The sequence below is a fragment of the Podarcis melisellensis genome (genome assembly GCF_964234715.1).
Source record: "Podarcis melisellensis genome assembly, chromosome: 7".
NCBI lineage: Eukaryota > Metazoa > Chordata > Lepidosauria > Squamata > Lacertidae > Podarcis > Podarcis melisellensis.
Window position 1 is genome coordinate 29,169,134 of NC_138539.1, and position 20,158 is coordinate 29,189,291.

At 42.0% G+C, this 20,158-nt stretch overlaps 1 protein-coding gene across 2 annotated transcripts; it reads right to left on the reverse strand.

Moving 5' to 3' along the window:
* Nucleotides 1-1,435: 1,435 nt before the first annotated feature.
* On the reverse strand, nucleotides 1,436-20,013 carry CHMP4C (charged multivesicular body protein 4C). 2 transcript variants are annotated; one of them, XR_014170658.1, is made up of 6 exons: nucleotides 19,445-20,013; nucleotides 7,457-7,634; nucleotides 6,100-6,208; nucleotides 4,880-4,988; nucleotides 3,297-4,476; nucleotides 1,436-3,070 (listed from the first exon to the last, which is right to left on the reverse strand). XR_014170658.1 is itself a non-coding variant. In XM_081919885.1 (5 exons), exons 1-5 carry the CDS (start codon nucleotides 19,638-19,640, stop codon nucleotides 4,412-4,414), a joined length of 657 nt encoding a protein of 218 aa, XP_081776011.1. In that variant the 5' UTR covers nucleotides 19,641-20,013; the 3' UTR covers nucleotides 1,436-4,411. The 2 variants fall into 2 exon arrangements, 1 of the variants encoding a protein (XP_081776011.1); XM_081919885.1 differs by having other exon boundaries at nucleotides 1,436-4,476.
* Between the last annotated feature and the right edge of the window lie 145 nt (nucleotides 20,014-20,158).

The following is a 20,158-nucleotide window of genomic DNA, read 5'->3' on the forward strand; positions in this document are numbered from 1 at the left end:
TCAGTCATGTTTTAAGGATAAAGGAAGGGCAAGTGTGCATGGTGGCTGGAAGAGAGGGGTAATAATAAAAACTGAGCCATGTCCATCCATCTTGACAAAGTATCTTAATATATTGGCACTAGTCTGACACAAGCTATTCTCATAACCTGTGGCCTATAGACATTAACAAATAAGGGGTAGAAATGTAGCCTTCGTTCCCCTGAACTAAATCCAGCACTATATGTCTTCTTGCAATTCTGCAGCAGATTAAGAATTTTATTCTGTGTATAAAATGAAGCAATATTTACATAGCCCCAAAAAGAGGTTACGCCAATTTCCTCATGTAAGGGAGCCTAGCATGAGCAGATCTTCAAGCAAAAGCGGTCAAGCAAGTTTAACATTTGTTATTGAATTCAGAGTGCCACCTACAGGCCAGCAAAATACCTCCCATCCTGTTTTAAAAAACCAAAAACCTTTCACATGCATCTCTCTCATACATATTAACTTGGTCCAAAGGCCGTTACCTTGATGCAGGTGAGTGGTTCTAGAAGTTACTAGAACAATTGCTTCAATGTAGCATTATTATTGGGACGCGGGTGGCGCTTTGGTATAAACCACTGAGCCTTGGGCTTGCTGATCAGAAGGTCGGTGATTCAAATCCCCACGACGGGGTGAGCTCCCGTTGTTTGGTCCCAGCTCCTGCCAATCTAGCAGTCCAAAAGCACATCAAAGTGCAAGTAGATAAATAGGTACCTCTCCGGCGGGAAGGTAAACAGCATTTCCATGCATTGCTCTGGTTTTGGTGTTCTGTCGCACCAGAAGCAGCTTAGTCATGCTGGCTACAAGACCCGGGAAAACTGTCTGTGGACAAACGTCAGCTCCCTTGGCCAGTAAAGCGAGATGAGTGCCGCAACCCGAGAGTCGTTCCCAACCGGACTTAACTGTCGAGGGTCCTTTACCTTTAGCATTATTATTTTGCAGAGATTCTAGTATTTCATTAAAATGAGGAGGGCAGCTTCAGTTGCACTTTGGAGTACAACGCAGAAAGGCTCTGTGTCTTTAAGATGGATTTCTAGAGTGTGATTTCCACCAATCTTACAAGATCTGTCCAGCAGTTCTGTAGACCACATGTATCTAATGCATCTATACTTAGAAATACTTAAAAGAAAGTCCCACTGAGTTTACACCCAAGTAGGACTGTATACTTTGACTCTACCTATCGAAAAGCAACACCTGATCCACTATGATGCAATTCCTAGTTAATAGGACTTCAGCCTCAACTTGCTTTGTTTGCACCTATCAGGAGAAACAACATTACCAAGCAACTTTTAGCTAGTTTTGGGGCTGTTGTTTTTTAAAAAAAATTAGAAGAAATTGGAGAAAAGGAGAGAGAACATGCCAAAATGTGCCATGACTCTATATATAAACTGCAGAAAAATAATTTGCGCCAATAACATTTTAACTTGCAATCATTTTTTAAATCATTTTATCGAAGGATTTCAACAGCTCATGCTTTCCATTATCCAAAATCCTTATAAATATACTTGTCATAGTGGATGCTGGTCAGGATTCAAACAGTTGCACACACAAAAGCTTTTTTAGGCTCTCCTGAATGCAGCCCCCTCTTTCTACATACACACACACACAAATACACAGAGCCAAAGGACCATTTACAGCAGAGGGACCAGGTTTTCGAACTACACAATCTGCTTGTATTTGAACCTGGACATGCACCACCTAGAGCCAGGTACTAAAAATACATATTTACAATAATTTACAGTGGCTCTGAGCTGCTGCTGAGCACAGGAATTTGTTTTGAGTACTGTACCAGAATAGACCTCGGCTCACAATTCTTATCCAAGACTTTTACACTTAAGCAGTCAAATTTGCTATTACTGAACAACTTAAAACCAGAAATCTGTGCCATATCTGTTGCAAATCACCCAGAGATCTACCTACCTCCTGATCCATGTAAGAATTATTACTTGACGTTGGGTATGAGTGTCACATTTTCCAGGGTATTACATGATTAAGCATCAGTCATCAGGGCGAAGAAAATATGTATAACTCATCCCCAATAATGATGAACCAAAGCATAAAAGTATTAAGCCAGATCAATATCGCATCCTTTAAATATAATTTGTGGTACCATTGGCCAAGCTGGTTGGGACTGAGTGGCACTCTCCCATCAGATGTCAAAGAAATAAACAATTATCTGACTTTTAGAAGACATCTGGAGGCAGCCCTATTTAGAGAAGCTTTTAATATTTGATGAATTGTTGTATTTTAATATTTTGCTGGAAGCCACCCAGAGTGGCTGAGGAAACCCAGCCAGATGGGTGGGGTATATATTATTATTATTAAAACAATATTTGAAGGGGCCAAAGGTTTCCCACCCCTGCTTTACAGCAAGATAGGAAAAACAATTGCCAAGTCAAACACAAATATTTTCAGACAATATATTTATTTGCACCTTCATTATCCAATCATCTGAAACCCAGCTCTGTTTCCCCCAGGTCAAAAAAAATGACCCCGTTTGAAATTCGGTACTTCAAGTTATATAAATTATTCGAATGTAAAGTGTTTCATTCAGGCAAAAAGGAAAAAGAAAGAAACTGAACGAGTGTAAGGAGGACATTTCAAAAGCCACAACTTTAAAAACCTATTAAGATTCTCCATTTGATAATAGGCATGGCAATATGAAAGGTTCAGTGTTAAAAGAAAGCTAAGTGGGAAAAGGGAACAGAAGATTCTCGGCCATTCTCTGCCCACTATTCTCCAGCATGAAGTCAGCCCTTTGATTTAGTGGACTGCAACCCCCATGTTAAAATGGTTTGATAAAATCAGTTTGAAGTCGGCTGGTCACAAAACCAAACACCCATTATAAACTGGTTTTTCAGCCCGCCTGCCCCCCCATCAAACATGCTCCACTCAGCTACCTTTGTTGGCTAAAATTAACTCTATTTTAGCAATCAAACACACGAAAACACGGTGGCATTTAGCCACTTATAGCAAGCCAAACTGTATCCAGCATTTTAGACTGCAGAGCTCTTCAAGTGTTATGTGCCTATACAAGACCCAAGTTGTCTTTCTATACAGTGGTACCTCGGGTTACGTACTTAATTTGTTCCGGAGGTGTGTTCTTAACCTGAAACTGTTCTTAACTTGAAGCACCACTTTAGCTAATGGGGCCTCCTGCTGCCGCTGCGCCACTGCTATACGATTTCTGTTCTCATCCTGAAGGAAAGTTCTTAACCCGAGGTACTATTTCTGGTTTAGCAGAGTCTGTAACCTGAAGCATATGAAACTCGAGGTACCACTGTATACACTTGACAAAGATAGTGTGCTAGTCTTTAAGGTGCCACATCAGTCTTTGACTCTTCCATATAGGACCCCGAGTGAACAAGTAGCTACGTGGAAGGAAACTCCCATAGAAAGCAAAGAAATCCAACAGCACAAAACTCTGGCAGGACTTAGACAAATATTTTCACGACATCCTGTAGGGGTAGATGAATCAGCCAATTTTGGTTCTCCCAGTTGTTGGTTTGTTAGATTTTAAAATAGGTTCATCATATTTCCAAATCGGTTTGTGAGGTTCTTTTGTTATACATATTTGTGAAGGCAATTTCTCCTAATGTAACACATTTTAATGCAAACTCTCTTAACAGACACATTTTCTACACGTTTTGGTTGGAAAACTGCATTGCAAAATTCAGAAAAGTGCAAATATGGAAGGATAAGTGCATTTCATCTTGTGTGTTGTTTGGGGAGGTGTGCATTGAAATGCAAACGAAATCAAATTTCTCCTTCATCTCTACCTAGTGGGACCAAATGGCCCACGTATTCCAACACCTCCAAACTTGTTTGAAACTCTACAGAGGATGTTGCTCTATATTAGAAACATGCCTGCTCATAACCTCCTCTGCAGCAAACAGGGTTTGCAACCTGTACAAGCAAAAGAGGAAAAGCAACAGCCTGGGATTGCTGCATATATCGGTTCTCAGCTCTGAATGTTTCTATGGAACAGAACCAATTCATTCAGGTAATAAGCATGCATGCCTGTACCTATACACAGAGCTTTCAGAGTCAAAGGATAATACTGTGCAGTAGTAATAGACTACCCCAGTCAATTTTCACCGGTAATATAAAAAAAAATCAGATTTCTTCTGTATGAAAAAAGAAATTCATATGAGGCTGCATCTGAAGAAGAAGGCACACTTCAAGTACAGGTCTTAAGTAATCCTGGCTCTCTTAAAAATACAGACACACACACACATATACATACATGTGTACATATACACATACATACAGACATAAAATCCCACCAGGGACCAATGCCGGACTGTATCAAACACAGCCATGCTCTGTGTAAAACAAAACACTGTTCCATAAACTTCTTCCATGGCGTTTCCCGTAACCCTGTAGATTGCTGTTAAGAAGCCCATGCCGCAAGCTGCTGCATATCATCTTCATCTTCCACCCTTTTCCTTGAAGATGCTGTAACAAAGAGATGTGCAAGAACTGTTAGAATATAAAAACAAGGTACAAACATGATGACTCAATGGGAAGTCTTGGCTATGGCCATCATGCACCCGATCCAAATTCTAATTATATCACTTGAAATACAAGACTCATCACCATCATCATGGAGGGTGTCAATAGAAGGTACACACTAGAACTGCTCACAGAGAGTGCCAGGTAAGACCCAGGTCTTGAGTCTTGAACCTCAGTACTAAAAAAAACCCCTGTTCTTAGTGTATTCTGTCTCAATTCTTCCCGCTCATCCAATCAGAAATCTTGAAAGTTTCAGGATATATATACTAAAATTTATTTCACCTGAATCATTCTATATCATATATCATTAGCAGACAGCTCAACATAAGAAGAAAATAAAGTTTACCAGGATGGGAAGGCAGCGGCGTAGCTGGTACACTTGGTAGTCGAACATTTGCCATTTTACTATTGAGTTCTTCTTGCTCCAGTTCTTCCAGTTCTGCCAACAGCTCATCCTGAAAGTTTTTTTTAAAAAAAATGGTAGGTTATGTTTTGACAAACAGGGTCCACTATCTCAAGAGACTAATAATGGCAGCCATGTAAACAGCCACTCGCCTAGTTGCCAGTAGGAAGTAAGTATCTGCTCCAGGCAATCAGACAGGGAAGCTTTATTAAACTGAAAACTGGGTTGTTGTCATGTCATGATTGGCATAGGTCAGAGGTGGGGAAACTCTGCGCCAGGGGCCAAATCTGGTCTGTCAATTATTTGGCTCACAGAGCCACTGTCTCCATATCTCACGCACCTGCTGCACACCTGATGTCATATGTGATAACAGGTGTGGGGCAGGTGGAGATGCAACTGGATTGGCTGCTCATGCAATTGATCCAAGCAGGAAGCATGATTATGGCCCCCATGTCACCTGATATACAGTGGTACCTTGGTTCTCACACGTAATCCATTCTGGAAGTCCATTCAACTTCCAAAATGTTCAAAAACCAAGGCGCAGCTTCCGATTGGTGCAGGCGTCCCAGAAACAATAGCCGACAACCGCATCAGACATTTGGCTTCCAAAAAACATTTGAAAACCGGAACACTTCCAGGTTTTCGGCGTTTGGGAGCCGAAATGTTTGAGTAACAAGGTGTTCAAGAACCAAGGTTCCACTGTATGTAGGAAGTGGACTAGTATTATTTTTGATTGTAGACTTATCTTCAGGACTCTACAATCAATTACAAATCAATGCACCACACCCATATGTACATACAGAGCCTTTTTTGTAGTAGAGGCTTTGTTTTAGTTGAGATTCCTGCGTTGCAGGGGATTGGGACTAGATGACTCTCAGGCTCACTTCCAACACTACAATTCTATGATTCAAACACCATTAAACTTCGCTGGGTGTATGCATTAACATGTCTCGCATATAGTTCTGAAAATTTTCTTCAGGGAAGTACTGAGTCCAATTTCCCACCATTTAAACAGTTATCTCCTCAGTCAACTGAGAACTGAAGTGCACTTAAAGACAGGTGTTAAGTGCTTGGCAACCAGCCTGACAAGATTTTATCGAGCATAAAATTAAGCAGTGATATTTAGTCTGCATCTAGTTTATGTCCTTAATTTCATTACCAACCTCATCAAAGTCATCACCAACTTTTCTGGTAAGAGCTTCTGTGATTTCCTGAGCGATATCTTGCTGTTCAGTGATATCTTGCATCATGTCGTCAATTTTGTCCAAGTCCCTGAAGAGATAAACGTTGATTTAATGAACCTGTATACCATGCATGAACATTTTACAAAGTTACCAGGGTGGAACAGAAAACAGACAAAAATCACAGAAGTATCATGAAGCACCAAAGAAGAGCAGAATAAAGAGCAGTAATAAAAACAAGCAGAAAATCTACAGAATTATAGAACTGTGGAGTTGAAAGGGACTCTGAGGATCATCTAGACCAACTCCCTGTTGGGGAGCAATAGATGTTAAAAAGCCCAGGGAAATAACAGGTTCAGCTGGTGCCTAAGAGACTTTGGGCTGGAGTCAGACTTGGCACATCAGAGTTCTATTCACTATGGAGGAAGGGGCAAGATGATTTTTGCCTTTATTCTTTTCCGCTGCAGAGCCTGTTTCCCTCACCACCTCCACACACAAAAATCTCTTCTGAGCTGCTGGAGGACCATCCTGTTCAGCATCCAAGACAGCACAGGATCGCAGTCCCTTTAACTAGCAAAAGGGACACTGTGGACGCAGCCTTCCAGCTTAAGTGTAAGACAAGCCTCCCTGGTGAGAAAATGCCATAATGGCTGCCACAACATTGGACCTCACCCCTAGTCACCATGACCAATTTCAGAACACAGGCAGGTTGATGCGAGGGAAGAGGTTCCTTCTAGAACCCACATCCCAAGCCATGTAGGGCTAAGCACCAGCATTCTGAAGTGTACTCTGAAACAGAATGGCAGCTACTGGAGCTTTTTAAGCACAACTGAGATGTGTTTGCAATGACCAGTTAGTATCCTAGCCGCTGTAGCCAGGCAATTTCCAAATGCAGCCCCACATACATTACACTGTAGTAGTCTAATACCACCAAAACATGAACTTGCTCGCTTGTTTTGTTTTAGAGTCATCCTTTCCCACACACAAAGAAATTGGTCATAACCTAAAATGAAAAGGAAGGACACCCTTGTAGCTCATCAGTTCAGCACATGTTTTGCACACTGGAATCTCAGTGCAGCTTATATGCAGGATGTAGAACCTCTGCCTAAATAGCACAGACTACAGTGAGCAGCTAATAATGTAAATCTGGACTGCCACAGGGCCTGCAAAACACCACAGGAGCAAGAAATACCACACTCAACCCCAATGTCTACCCATAAAATCTTGCCACACCTGAGGATCTAATGAAAGCAACAGCACAAACCAAAATAAACCTAATGGTAACCTTAATGTTGAAGGGCATTTCCAATGGACAGCTGACAGTGTGTTTTCCACTTACATGTTTTCATGCACCTTTTTCATCGCTTGGGCTGCATAGCCCATGTTCTTGAACACTTCCGTGTTAGTGTAGGAATTTTCGAGGGCTTCGCGTTGGAATTCAATGGTGGAAAGGGTCCCATCAATTTGGGTCAACTGTTTCTCGTATCTCTTTTTCCTCTTCAGTGCCTGCAGTGCAGCTGTTGGTGTAACAAGGAGAGGTTAGCAGGAGAGCTTTTCACGATGCAGCTGCGGGGAACCTGTGGTCCTCCAGAGGCAGCTGGACTGCAACTCCCAGCACACCCCTGACCACTAGCTGGGACTGATGGGAGCTGGAGTCCAGCAATGTGTGGGAGGCCGCAGGTTCCCCACCCCTGTCCTAATGCAGTGCAAATGGAGCTGCTTCACACCAAATAAGGCAGAGTAGCAGAGAAAAATAAAGAAAGGAAGAGGGCTTAGGAATCCATCAGGCCACACACACACACAAAAAACCAACCCAGGGTCCCTCCATAGCTTTCAAGAGGCAACACAATCTATATGAGGAAAATGAGGCAACAACATTCTAAGGGATAAGACATTGTCAAGATAAAAGCAAGTTGTTGATATTTCTGAGATAAGATACAAAAAGCACACATGGGATACTTTCTCCTCTACTGCAGAGGCACCTTCCAGAGCATGGGTAGGCAAAATAAGGCCCAGGGGCCGGATCCGGCCAAATCGCCTTCTCAGTCTAGCCTGCAGACAGTCTGGGAATCAGCGTGTTTTTACATGAGCAGAATGTGTCCTTTTCTTTAAAATGCATCTCTGGGTTATTTGTGGGGCCTGCCTGGTGTTTTTACATGAGTAGAATGTGTGCTTTTACTTAAAATGCATCTCTGGGTTATTTGTGGGGCATAGGAATGCATTCCTTTTTTTTCTTCAAAATATAGTCCGCCCGCCCCCGCCCCCCAAGCTCTGAGGGACAGTGGACTGGCCCCCTGCTGAAAAAGTTTGCTGACCCCTGTTCCAGAGAAACAAACAACTAACTCCACATTAGCAGTAGGGCTTTCTGGCATTTACATATCGAAATCTGACTCAATAGAAATGTGTTACAAAGCGAAGGAGGAGGAGGGTAGAAATAAATGGTGTTCAGTTGGGAAAAGTGGGAAAATCCGCTTGGATGAATGCAAGACTTGTGAATTGTGGCTATTTGTTTTGTTTTCTGCTTTGTGAGTGTTTCTGCCCCAAAGCTTTACTTAGATCAGGTATTAGGGTCTCTACAAAAGGGCACAATTTAAGGATTCCAGAGATCATGCAGTTCCTTCCACTGTATTTCTTAGACAAGGTCCCCTGCCCTAAATGGCCCATCCTTTTATGAAGGATGCAACAGCCACATCAAAACACAAGCAGAGTGGTAGGAATTGGTTCATCAGCTTTGGCAAAGCTAGGTATCAGTAGCCCTATTAAGTCATTGTATGAACTCTAGGGCGGTGTGCCCGGAATCTGCTTTAACCAGAATCTGCCACAGATGTTGCAAATTCTGTATTTCTAGCATTGCTTCCAGAATGGAACTTGCCAGGACAAATCCATGGAAGTAGGATCAAAATAATTCCAGGGAATAAAACTAATTAGAAATTCTTTAAAATTGGTCCCAGCCCTGCTGCCCCCAATTTGTTATCTGCAAAATTACACATTTGGAAAATCAGCAGGGAGACTGAAAGAGGCTACAGCCTAAAAAAACCAAAAAAACTGGTGGGGGAGGGGGAGCAAATATTTTAGACTGCTTTTTTTTTCCTTTAAAAATGTTTAGGGGTACTCTCATTTTGGCTCGAGAAAATCACCATTTTATTGTTCAAATTGGGAAAAATAAACACAGTAAATGGACAAAAGTACAAAGATTCACAAAATGTTTAGGGTCTGAGTATCCCCAGAAAAAAAGCACTGATTTTAGAATACCCTGTGTATCCACTGATCTGTTCTCTGACACAAAGTGAAACTCTGAGCAGTATTGTACTTTGAACTTAGTGCCACTCAGGAAACTGGGAGTGTCTCACAGAGAATACAGCTCTGCTGCTGTATTTGTGAAGGAGGCTGATGAGGAAAAAGATCAGCCTTAATTCATTTCCTTAATGGGATCTAATGACAATGAAATGCTTAGAGATTTCACTGGAATGTCGTCATTGGTGGGGGAGAAAAATAACTGCTGCATTCAAGCCAAACAACGTTGAGCAGCAGGTGTGCATAAACAGAACAGGGATTTCTTTGGTTCATTGTGGACAAAATAAGAGGATTCCATGCTTCAATAACTACCCAGTTCAACCAGTCCAACAACTGCAGTATGGAATGAGTTCATGCCAGGAAACTCCATAAGAATCTGAACAGCTAGTGCTTTTATAATACGAAATTTTAGGAAGACAGAATCCATTCCCTTTAGCTTTATCATATGTACAGTCATTTTTACAAACGGGTAAAGGTAAAGGGACCCCTGACCATTAGGTCCAGTCATGGCCAACTCTGGGGTTGCGGCACTCATCTTGCTTTACTGGCCGAGGGAGCTGGCATACAGCTTCCGGGTCATGTGGCCAGCATGACTAAGCCGCATCTGGCAAACCAAAGCAGCGCACGGAAACGCCGTTTACCTTCCCACCGGAGTGGTACCTATTTATCTACTTGCACTTTGACGTGCTTTCGAACTGCTAGGTTGGGCAGGAGCTAGGACCGAGCAATGGGAGCTCACCCCGTTGTGGGGATTTGAACTGCCGACCTTCTGATCAGCAAGTCCTAGACTCTGTGGTTTAACCCACAGCGCCACTCGCGTCCCCCTACAAATGGGAAGATTTATCCAAATAAAAACATTTAGTCATAGATATATGTCTTTGGATCTTACGAATCTCCTTAAGCCAGTGGGGAACCTGTGGCCCTCCAGACTACAAGTCTCATCATTCTTGACCAACAGCCATGCTGGCTGAGCCTGATAGCAGTTGGAGTCAATAAGGAATGGACAGCTATAAGTTCCTCATTCCTGCCTCCACAGGCATTTTAAAAACTCATGAAATTCGAAATCCAAAACATCCTAAAACAGAGGCCGCTCCCTTCAGCTTGACCCTGAATTGTATACAGATAAATATATGAAACCATTATGCTGTTATACCAAAAAAAATTTCTTCTCAGCCTTCTAAAGACTGTATAGCCCCATCCAGTCAGAAATCTAGACAGTTTCAGAATATATATGCAATATATAATGTAACCCCCCAAATAATAATAATAAATACATTATATTGTATTTATAACTGGTTGTCAGAATGCCCCAGGTGAATTAAAGGAAAATAAAAAGTAGACATAGGACTGCCAATTGCAGAGGTGTGAAAGACTGACAGACACCCTGGAAAGTCAGAGTCCGAGCCTCTGTCTTGTCCGTTTCACAACAGTGGATAAGACAGGCTCAAGAATCTGGCTTATCAGTACAACCATTTATTTATTAATTGGCAAATGCACATTTGTTGTTTACTGTACAGTCAATATAACCTAACCTGATGGTTTCACAATATTGGAGAGTAACTTACTTCACAGACAAGATATTCTGAAAGACCGGAAAAGAAGGTTCCCATTCCAAAGATTTCAGAAACAGAAGAAAGCCAGAGAAGAGAAAGAGAGTAATCTGAGGAAATAAACATAACATCACAGGTCGCAAGACTATATAGATTTATCTTTAGTTATTTATTTTTTACTTTAAGAGTGCTGCGATTTTAAAGAGTGACAATTTCAAAATAGCAGTAGTAAGGGAAATATCAAGGGTGGAGTTTGATATTGGATACTTCTCTAATTACAGAAGTATTCATTTGGTACAACAGTTGTATTCAAAAAATAAAAGGAAAACTTCCTTTAGAGAAAGAAAATACAGCAAGCGTACAGTCTAGTAAGGCAGAGGCTACAGTTGCAGACACAAAACTGTACCCTTCCAACTAAAATGTAGAAGCAAATGGAAACACAATGAATTCTCCACCAATCATTAAACCACAATTATTTCCACAAAACTCAATGATCATGGCGTAACAACAGGCAGGATTCCAGAAAGTTCTGTTCCCCAGCAACTATTTGTCAATTTTTTACTAGCTACAGCACACACACCCACACACCAGAGGTTCCCCAATCTACTGGAGCAGGAATGAGGGGGTTTATTGGTGTGGAGAGGGTAAAGAACAAAAGCAACTACAGAAAGAAAAAGTTATTTCTCATGAATAGGCCTCTACTCATGATTTGTTGGGATTTACTTTAATACATTTACAGTGGTACCTCTGGTTACGAACTTAATTCGTTCTGGAGGTCCGTTCTTAACCTGAGGTACCACTTTAGCTAATGGGGCCTCCCGCTGATGCCACACCGCCACCACACGATTTCTGTTCTCATCCTGGGGCAAAGTTCTTAACCTGAGGTACTACTTCCGGGTTAGCAGAGTCTGTAACCCAAAGTATTTGTAACCTGAGGTGTTTAAATTTCTATTAACACCCTTCTCATCTGACGATCACAGGTCCATTTACAACATAAAAACACAGTAAAAAAGATAAGAAAAAGAGACTGTATAAATTTAAACTAAGTTTAATTTTTGTGAATCCAAAGAAGAGTATTAGTACATGGTTGTTTTCATTTTTGTCAAATTAAGAGTGTGTATATTATTTACGTTATTTAAGAATTTCAATAAAGTTATGTTAAAATAAAAAACAACATAAAAACACAAAAATACATGACATAGTAACTAACAAAAACAATACCCCCTCCCACAAAATATCAACAGGCTTAGATCACATTCCTTTTCTTTCTTTCTTTCTTTCTTTCTTTCTTTCTTTCTTTCTTTCTTTCTTTCTTTCTTAAGTAACAGGTAAAAATAGTCTGTCAATTCAGTTTACACTCACATGTTGGCAAGGGCTACTTATGAGTGGAGGAAAAACTGATAACTTGGTGTTAAAGCATCTGCTTTGCATCTGGTTCAGTCTCCAGCATCTCCAAGCAGGGCAGGGAAAGACCCTTTGCCTGACATCTTAGAGAGCAGTTGCCAGTCAGTGAAGACAATACTGAGCTGCATGGACTAAGGCAGCTTCCTATGTCTACTTCTGATACAGCCCATCTCATATGAGACAAAATGAAGCAATGCCAGCATGTTCAGTATAAACTTAGGGGAGAAAGTTAACCCTGGCATTTTTATCCAATGAAATGAGAAGGTGTCAACCCTCTATAAAGATAATATGTTTTTAAGCAAATCTCACAGAGCTTCCTTTACCACAGTTCCAATAAACTCAATATTTACACTTAAAAGAAGTAGATCATACCATTTGACAAATATTTATCCTTAGGGCTCTTAACTTATGTGTCAGGACTAGGAGGTGCCGACTTTGTACACCTCACGTGGACTGCCGCTGAATCAGTTCTGGAGTTGATTAATGGCTTAAAGACATTCATACTAAGGGAGAACTGATTATGGCTCTGAGTTGTGGCTTAAGGACAACTCTAAGGAACTAAGCCCTGTTTTCTCTTGGCATGAGATTAGGAATTCAGACAAAGTTTCCCAGCTGAAGTTATTACACAGGGTAACCAACTGTGTTACAAGAATAGCAGGAGCAGATCTGAGCCACTCCTGTTCTGAAGAAGGTGCTTTTTTCTTATAAAATTCTCTGGAAGTTATAAAACAATTCTCTCAGTGGGTGAATCCGTCCATTATGGTTTTTCATTTTTCCAGTCTTAAGTTCAGTTCTTCACATTTCCAACTCAGTTTTCAATTAAAAAGGAAAAAAAATCCTCATGAAAATCCATCAACATTTTAGTACAATTTCCCATCAATAAGCACATTTTTGTATGCATGTCTGCCTTTTTTACACATTTTTGTAAAGTATTTTCGCTAATGTAATGGTATTTTCACTAATACAGTCATACCTCGGAAATAAAAAAGAATCCGTTCCAGAAGTCCGTTCGACTTCCAAAACGTTCAGCTTCCAAAAACGTGGCTCCTGATTGGCTGCAGGAAGCTCCTGCAGCCAATCAGAAGCTGCGGAAGCCCAGTTGGACGTTTGGCTTCCAAAAGAATGTTCAAAAACTGGAACACTCCTGGTTTTCGATCATTCGGGAGCCAAAACATTTGACTCCCAAGGCGTTCAGGAGCTGAGGTATGACTGTATATGCTTTTTAGATAAACTTTCCCCTAATGCGCACATTTACATATGCATTACTTGTCTGGAGAAACTGGAGGAAAGTGTGAATTTTGAAGGATGGTTCCATTTGGTTTTGCACATTGTTTCAGAAAGCGTGGATTCGACAGGTTCACTCTTAAATGACAACCAAATTGAATTTCTGGTCCACAGCAAAACATGCACTGGGCAGGAAGGTAGAGACTGCAGCAGGATTATGGTGCTGGAGGAATGGAGTCAAACTCTTCTCTTCGTATCATTTTCCCAGCTATAATCTCACCCTTCCAAAGAAACAACAAAAAATCAGGTACCCATTCAATACGTCGTTATTTTGCCTGACCAAACAAATGAATCAGCATTTTAATCAGGAAACCAATCAAGAAGAAAGGTTTAATGCCCCTTCCCCCAGGACCATGATGGTCTCACTCTTAAGTCCCCCTCCCCACCAGTGGGCTGCTAATTTGACTTTTACAGACTACAGCAAATCCTGGTGATGGATCTCCTGCTTCAAATCGAATGTGGTTCTTATGCACCAATGCATCAAATCTTGGGGAGAACCAATTGTGCATTTTATAATAAGAAATTCGTATGCTATTGCCTCTTTTTATATTTTGTAGTTTGCAAATGAAGCTTACGAAGCGACTTCCTAGAAGACTGGAACAAAGCGGTATTTGAGATATTTATGGGTGCACGTCAGCCTCGCGATGGTGTTCTTAATAACATGTCGTTAGGCTTGTTCTACAGTAACATGAAACATTTGCATCATTGCCTGACTCTTGCATTGCCCAACCTCAAGTAACAACAGTCAGGATGGCTAAGTCAAACACATGGAATGCGGATCACCATCATGAGACACTCAAAACACCACCAGCAGTACATACATTTTAATTATCTATTACCAGTCCCCCTAGGCTTGTTCTTTTAATCCCATGCTTCAACTTTACCAACAACTTGCTATGCATCTTCCAGACAAGAGTGTTGCTACATTTTCTGAACAAATATCAACCAATAATATTTGGTGCAAGAAAAAATATATTGTTGGAAAATATGCCCATTGCTTTATGCAAATGCGATTATTTTCTAATAACCTAAAGGACTTCAAATATCTAAAGGGCTGTCCCATGGAAGATGGAGCAAGCTTCTCCTGCTCTGGAGGCTAGGACCCAAACCAATGGATTCAAGTAACAAGAAAGGAGATTCGAACTTAAACAACAGAAATACCTTTCTGATAGTAACAGATGTTCAGCAGTGGAGCGGACTCCCATGAGAGGTGGTGGACTCTCCTTCCTTGCCTTGGGGGTTGTTAAGCAGAGATTGGATGGCCATCTGTCATGGATGATTTAGTTGAGGTTCCTGCTTTGCATGAGGTTGGACTAGTTGACCCTCGGGATCCCATGCAACTCTACAATTCCATGATTTTATGATCTGGTTGTCATGGACATCTACCGCATATAGGTTGATATAATTAGTGACAACAATCCTTCTAAGCCTGTGCCACTCTATGAAAATTTATTTTTCTGGATTACTTTATTTATTTAGTAAATAGTCTCAAAAGGGTATCCAAGTTTGGGCTTTGTAGCCTCAAGAGGCTATTCAAGTGGCTTACAAAAGATTTACACAATGCAATTATATTCAAACCGTGAGGACCACTTGTGCTGAATTGCTTGTGCAATTGATTTCTGCTTGTACAGAAATCCCCTTGAGCACTTGAGAAGCCTCTGCAGCAGGCTGAGGACAAGCAGGGACTGCAGAGGGAAGGAGGAATGGGAATGGGGAGAGTGGGGTTATTGGTTTGTGGCAGTTTTGTTGTTGTTCTTATGTATTTTGTGTTTTTACCTTATATTTTAATGTTGTTAACCGCCCTGAGGTCTATGGATGAAGAGCAGTAAACAAACAAACAAACACATGGAAACCACAATGTCCCCATGACTGCCACAATCCCTGAATCCAACAACAATCAAGACACAGAGCTGGAGGCTGCAGAGGCAGATCACATTCAGAGCTCTGAGCTAACGGCTGGAGATCCAGGGAACTCTGTAATTGAGGGTGGCAGATAGAAATCCCCAGAGGAACTGGCAGGACCAAATCCTGGACCCTCATGGGTGCTTTCCCAGAGGAACCAGATGCCTCCCATTACACCAGTCCAGCAACTAGCCCTCTGCAGAGCTTATCTGAGGTCCAGGGCCAGAGTCTTGTTCTTAGCATGACAGCGTAAGTCCGGCAGGCCCCTGGCTGGGGCGCCAAAACAGCTTAGTCCTCCAAGGCATGGGGCAAGTGTACCCAGCCGCTCCACCACTCTGCACAAGCTTCCCAGAGACATAAGGAGGACATCAGTAGGGAGGCTAGGGAATGGAGGAGGACTGGCCGCCTCCAGGCCCTTTAAGCCTCTGAAGTTCTCCATGAGATGGTGGAGCCTAGAGGAAGTAGTCTGTTTTCTCAGAGTTATTTATGGTTCTGCTACTTCTGGGGATAGGGAGGGAGAGGATGGGTGTGTGGAACCTAGCCTATTGTACAAAGGTAAAAATCACAGTCGCTGCTCTGCCCCAATTTTGCCTCTGGCCCTGCCCTCTGTTGACATTTGGCTCCCATTAAGGTTTCTCAGAAGGAACTGTGGTCCTAGGTTTCCCACCCCAGCCCTATAGCTAACATTTCAACTCAAAGGGTTTTTTTTATCTGCAATGTGTTCTTAAGCAGTTTCTCATCACAAAATTATTACCCCCATGTTCCTCTTTCTATTACACATGGAAGCATATTGTGCTTGTGGAAGCATCACACAAAGCCTAATGTGTCAAGGTTTGATAGATTATGTGGAAAGCTGTAAAAAAACCAGTGTTTATATATTATTGAGTTCTGGAAGATGACTATGTCTGCATAACTTTAAAGGCTGTTCCAACAACAAAACTGCAGGTGCCAACTTTGCCTTTGTTCCCTGGCTCCCTTTCTGTAAGTACAACAAAAGTTTTCTTATCTACAACTCACACATCAGGGTAGATTTCCTTGACCCACTTCCTAGCTAAAAACCTTTGTGAAATCTCTGCGTTTTTATATTCTTGTTTCACAAAACAACAGTACATTCAAACATTGCTTTGATATCAGTCTAAATTAAAGCACTCTTGGTCAAGATAAGGCAGCGTATAGGGCGATTGTTATTGTTACTTTTCTTTTACATAATCAAGAATAAATCTTAGGTTTTCAGTGTTGCTTGTAAGCTGTCTGAATCCATTCAACTGTCCTTGCCTTTCCTATGATCTACCAAGCATGCCCACAACATGGTCTTCAAACAATTCTATTGTCACCAGACTATTGCATCACCACAAGCTGATCTCATTTCATTGATGTTGCAGTACTATACCCATTTACCCATTGTACTAATAGTTTTGAGTAGAAGTGTATAGGATTGCATTGTAAGACTGTGGTCAAAAGAGATATTTGAGAATCAAGGCTTTCTGATAGAATTCACCAGTCACAAACATCTACAGGCTAACAGTTTCACCCAGGTAACCATAACCAATAGAAGCACATAGCTTTTGTGGCTAGGTTGGAAGATCTGCCTATCTGTGCATTCGCTGACGCGAGTGGCAGCTTTGCAACTGCCCTTCATCCTCATCCTCTCCCTCCCTCCTGCCACTGTTGACCTCTAACTCCACATTGGGCAAAAGATTCCTGCATTGCAAGAGGTTGCACTAGATAACCCTTGTGGTCCCTTCCAACTCTACAATTCTATGATTCTATGACAACAAATGTTCAGATTGCCTCATGCCAGTTTCTGATGTAGCAATGCTTATTCAGAAGTAAAACCCCACAGAGTTCAATGAGGTTAACTCCAAAGAAACTACAGTATTTAGTGCCTTGTCCAAGTTCCCTTTATACTGAAGGTTGAAAGGGGAGCACTCTCACAAACCAGAAAGCCATTCTTCCAAAGTACTGTTATATAAATCTCAAACACACCTACATGACTTCATCCAGCTATTTATATTGGCTAGCTAGGGTGGGTCTACGGATGCAGGCAAAAGAAACACTGAAATTACTGTGTACAGTTCTAATTCTAACTTAGATTCTGGCCAAACAATGAAGACCAACAACAAAGCTAAGAATATACTTCACTTCAGCGCAGACCACACAATCATCTTCCGTTTATTTTTGTAACACTTTATGCAGCAACTAAAAAAAACCTAGTTGCGCAATACCGTAGAATTACGGTAGACACAATAAAAAAGTCACTAATCTGCAATATTTCGTACATCTAGAACTACTCATAGTGATGGAATATTTTAGAAACTTAAAACAATTATATATCATAGTTGCAAATGAGCTCTAGAGCCACTGCAATCTTAGCCTTCAACCCATTTGTATAGGGTGATGTGCAATTCAAAGGATGTTTACTCAGAAGGAAGTCCTGCTACATATAATGAAATTTACTCTCTGGAACGTGTGTTCAGAATTACAGCCCAAATACAGGACTAACAACCCAAAATCTAGAAGTGGTGTGGTCCCTTATACAGTGGTACCTCGGGTTAAGTACTTAATTCGTTCCGAAGGTCTGTGCTTAACCTGAAACTGTTCTTAACCTGAAGCACCGCTTTAGCTAATCGGGCCTCCTGCTGCTGCCGCGCCGCCAGAGCACGATTTCTGTTCTCATCCTGAAGCAAAGTTCTTAACCTGAAGCACTTTTTCTGAGTTAGCGGAGTCTGTAACCTGAAGCGTATGTAACCTGAAGCGTATGTAACCCAAGGTACCACTGTAATACATATTGCAAGGTATCATTTTTTTGATACAAAAGTATCTTTAAAACAATCTGCTTCCACAGACCTTTGAAAACTAATTTTAATGATTGTTCTTGTTGTATATTTACTTATTAAACTAACAAAGATCAAAGTAACAAACTTTCTAGTGGGTATAAAGTTCACAGCGTGATTAGGAAATAAGAGGCTGTATACAAAGATAGCATCATTTAGACACAGTTTGGGGGGTCATTATTGTGGAAATAGTTTCTCTATCTAGGAAATGGGTGTGAGAGCAGCATAGGTAGAATTTCTAGGGAGCAAGCATCCTAGCTTGGCAACAGGAAAGGACATCACTTTCGTATAGGAAATAATGTATGTGTACATCCTGCACTCAGTTGTCACGTGGTATGATTGCAAAGAAGAATGGGAAGGAGCTTGTACTGGATACAATCACAGGGAGCAACAGCCAATTATGCCTTCTGAGTCAAAACCCATTTAATTTAGTTACTAAGATGTATACCCCACATTTCAAGGCAAAACAACTCTCCAAGACAGCTTACAAAAACAAAATAAAACAAAGATTTAAATTGCAACATTCCAAAATCCAAGTAATAGGCAGCAGCAGCATATATCAACATAAACAGAAAAATGTAAAAGGCAGATACTAGTGCAAAATTATTTAGCACATACTAATTTAGAGAGCTGTTTTGGACAACTCCCATCGGATCTAGGCAGCATGAAAATGGTCAGGAATGACAGGACGTGTAGTCCAGAGCTTCAAGAGGGAACCAGATTGGGGAAGGTTCCTTTAAAGAAATGCGATACATTCCAGTAACCAAGCTGAAACTGCCTCTGGTGCAATACACTTTATGACACAGCTGTCTTCTTCGGTCTCTCCACTCCACACACAACAGAATCGACAATTACATTCCTAAAGAGTGGGAAGCGAGAGAGCCGCAACCGCCAAAGCGACAATGTCTGGGGCGAAAGCAGCGGGTAGTCCGACGCGAAAGCGTTTGCGCTCTGCACATGTTCAGAGGCACCGCTTCCTAAAAGCGCCTCCCCCACAAAGTTTGACCAACTTGACCCTGAGATCGTGCCTTTTAAGGCCTGAGCCGGGCCAAAGCTCACCTCGCTTGTCTCGGGTGCCGTGTTTCTTGGCCAGCGCCAGCTCCTTTTGGATCCTCGCCTCCAGATACTCCTGCTTCTTGGTCAGCATCTCCTCGGTCTCCCGCAGCCGGGCTAAAGCCTCCTGCGGGCTCGGGCCCCCTTTGCCTTTCCCCTTGGCGCCTCCTCCGCCCTTGAAAAACTTGTGGATCTTGCTCATCTTCGCCCCGCCGAGGACCAGCCGCCTTTGCCAGGGATACGATCGCGCCTCCTCGACGCCCCCAACTCCCTCGAGCTCTTCCCTAGAAAACAAGCCCAGAGACGCGCCAGAGAAGCGCCAGGAGGGGAAGGAAGTGGCTGCTGTTGCGGCGGCTCCCCAGGCCGACGGCCGAGCCACGTGACCCACACGTACCTGCGACAGGTGTTGCCACCTGGGGAACGTGCGGCGCCGGCGGAGAGGCTGCTCTCAAACGGGAGCCCCAGCAGGAAGAACCAGCCAAGCCGTGGGACAGCCGCTGCACTCTGCACATGCTCGCCAGCGCCCTCGTTCTCATTCCTTCCCTACATTCCTGGGTTGAGCAGTGATTCGTTTGGGGCTTTATCAGGTGTCAAAGAAATAAACTATCTGACGTTTAGAAGATATCTGAAGGCAGCCCTGTTTAGGGAAGTTTTTAATGACTGATGTTTTAATGTATTTTTAATCTTTTGTTGGAAGCCGCCCAGAGTGGCTGGGGAAAC

Coding starts and splice junctions, on each gene's coding strand:
- CHMP4C (XM_081919885.1), bottom strand. CDS start 19,640: ATGAGCAAGATCCACAAGTTTTTCAAGGGCGGAGGAGGCGCCAAGGGG. Junction 6,209..7,456: donor AAAAAGGTGCATGAAAACAT/GTAAGTGGAAAA, acceptor TTATCTCTTCAG/GGACTTGGACAAAATTGACG. Junction 4,989..6,099: donor TTGGTGATGACTTTGATGAG/GTTGGTAATGAA, acceptor AAAAACTTTCAG/GATGAGCTGTTGGCAGAACT.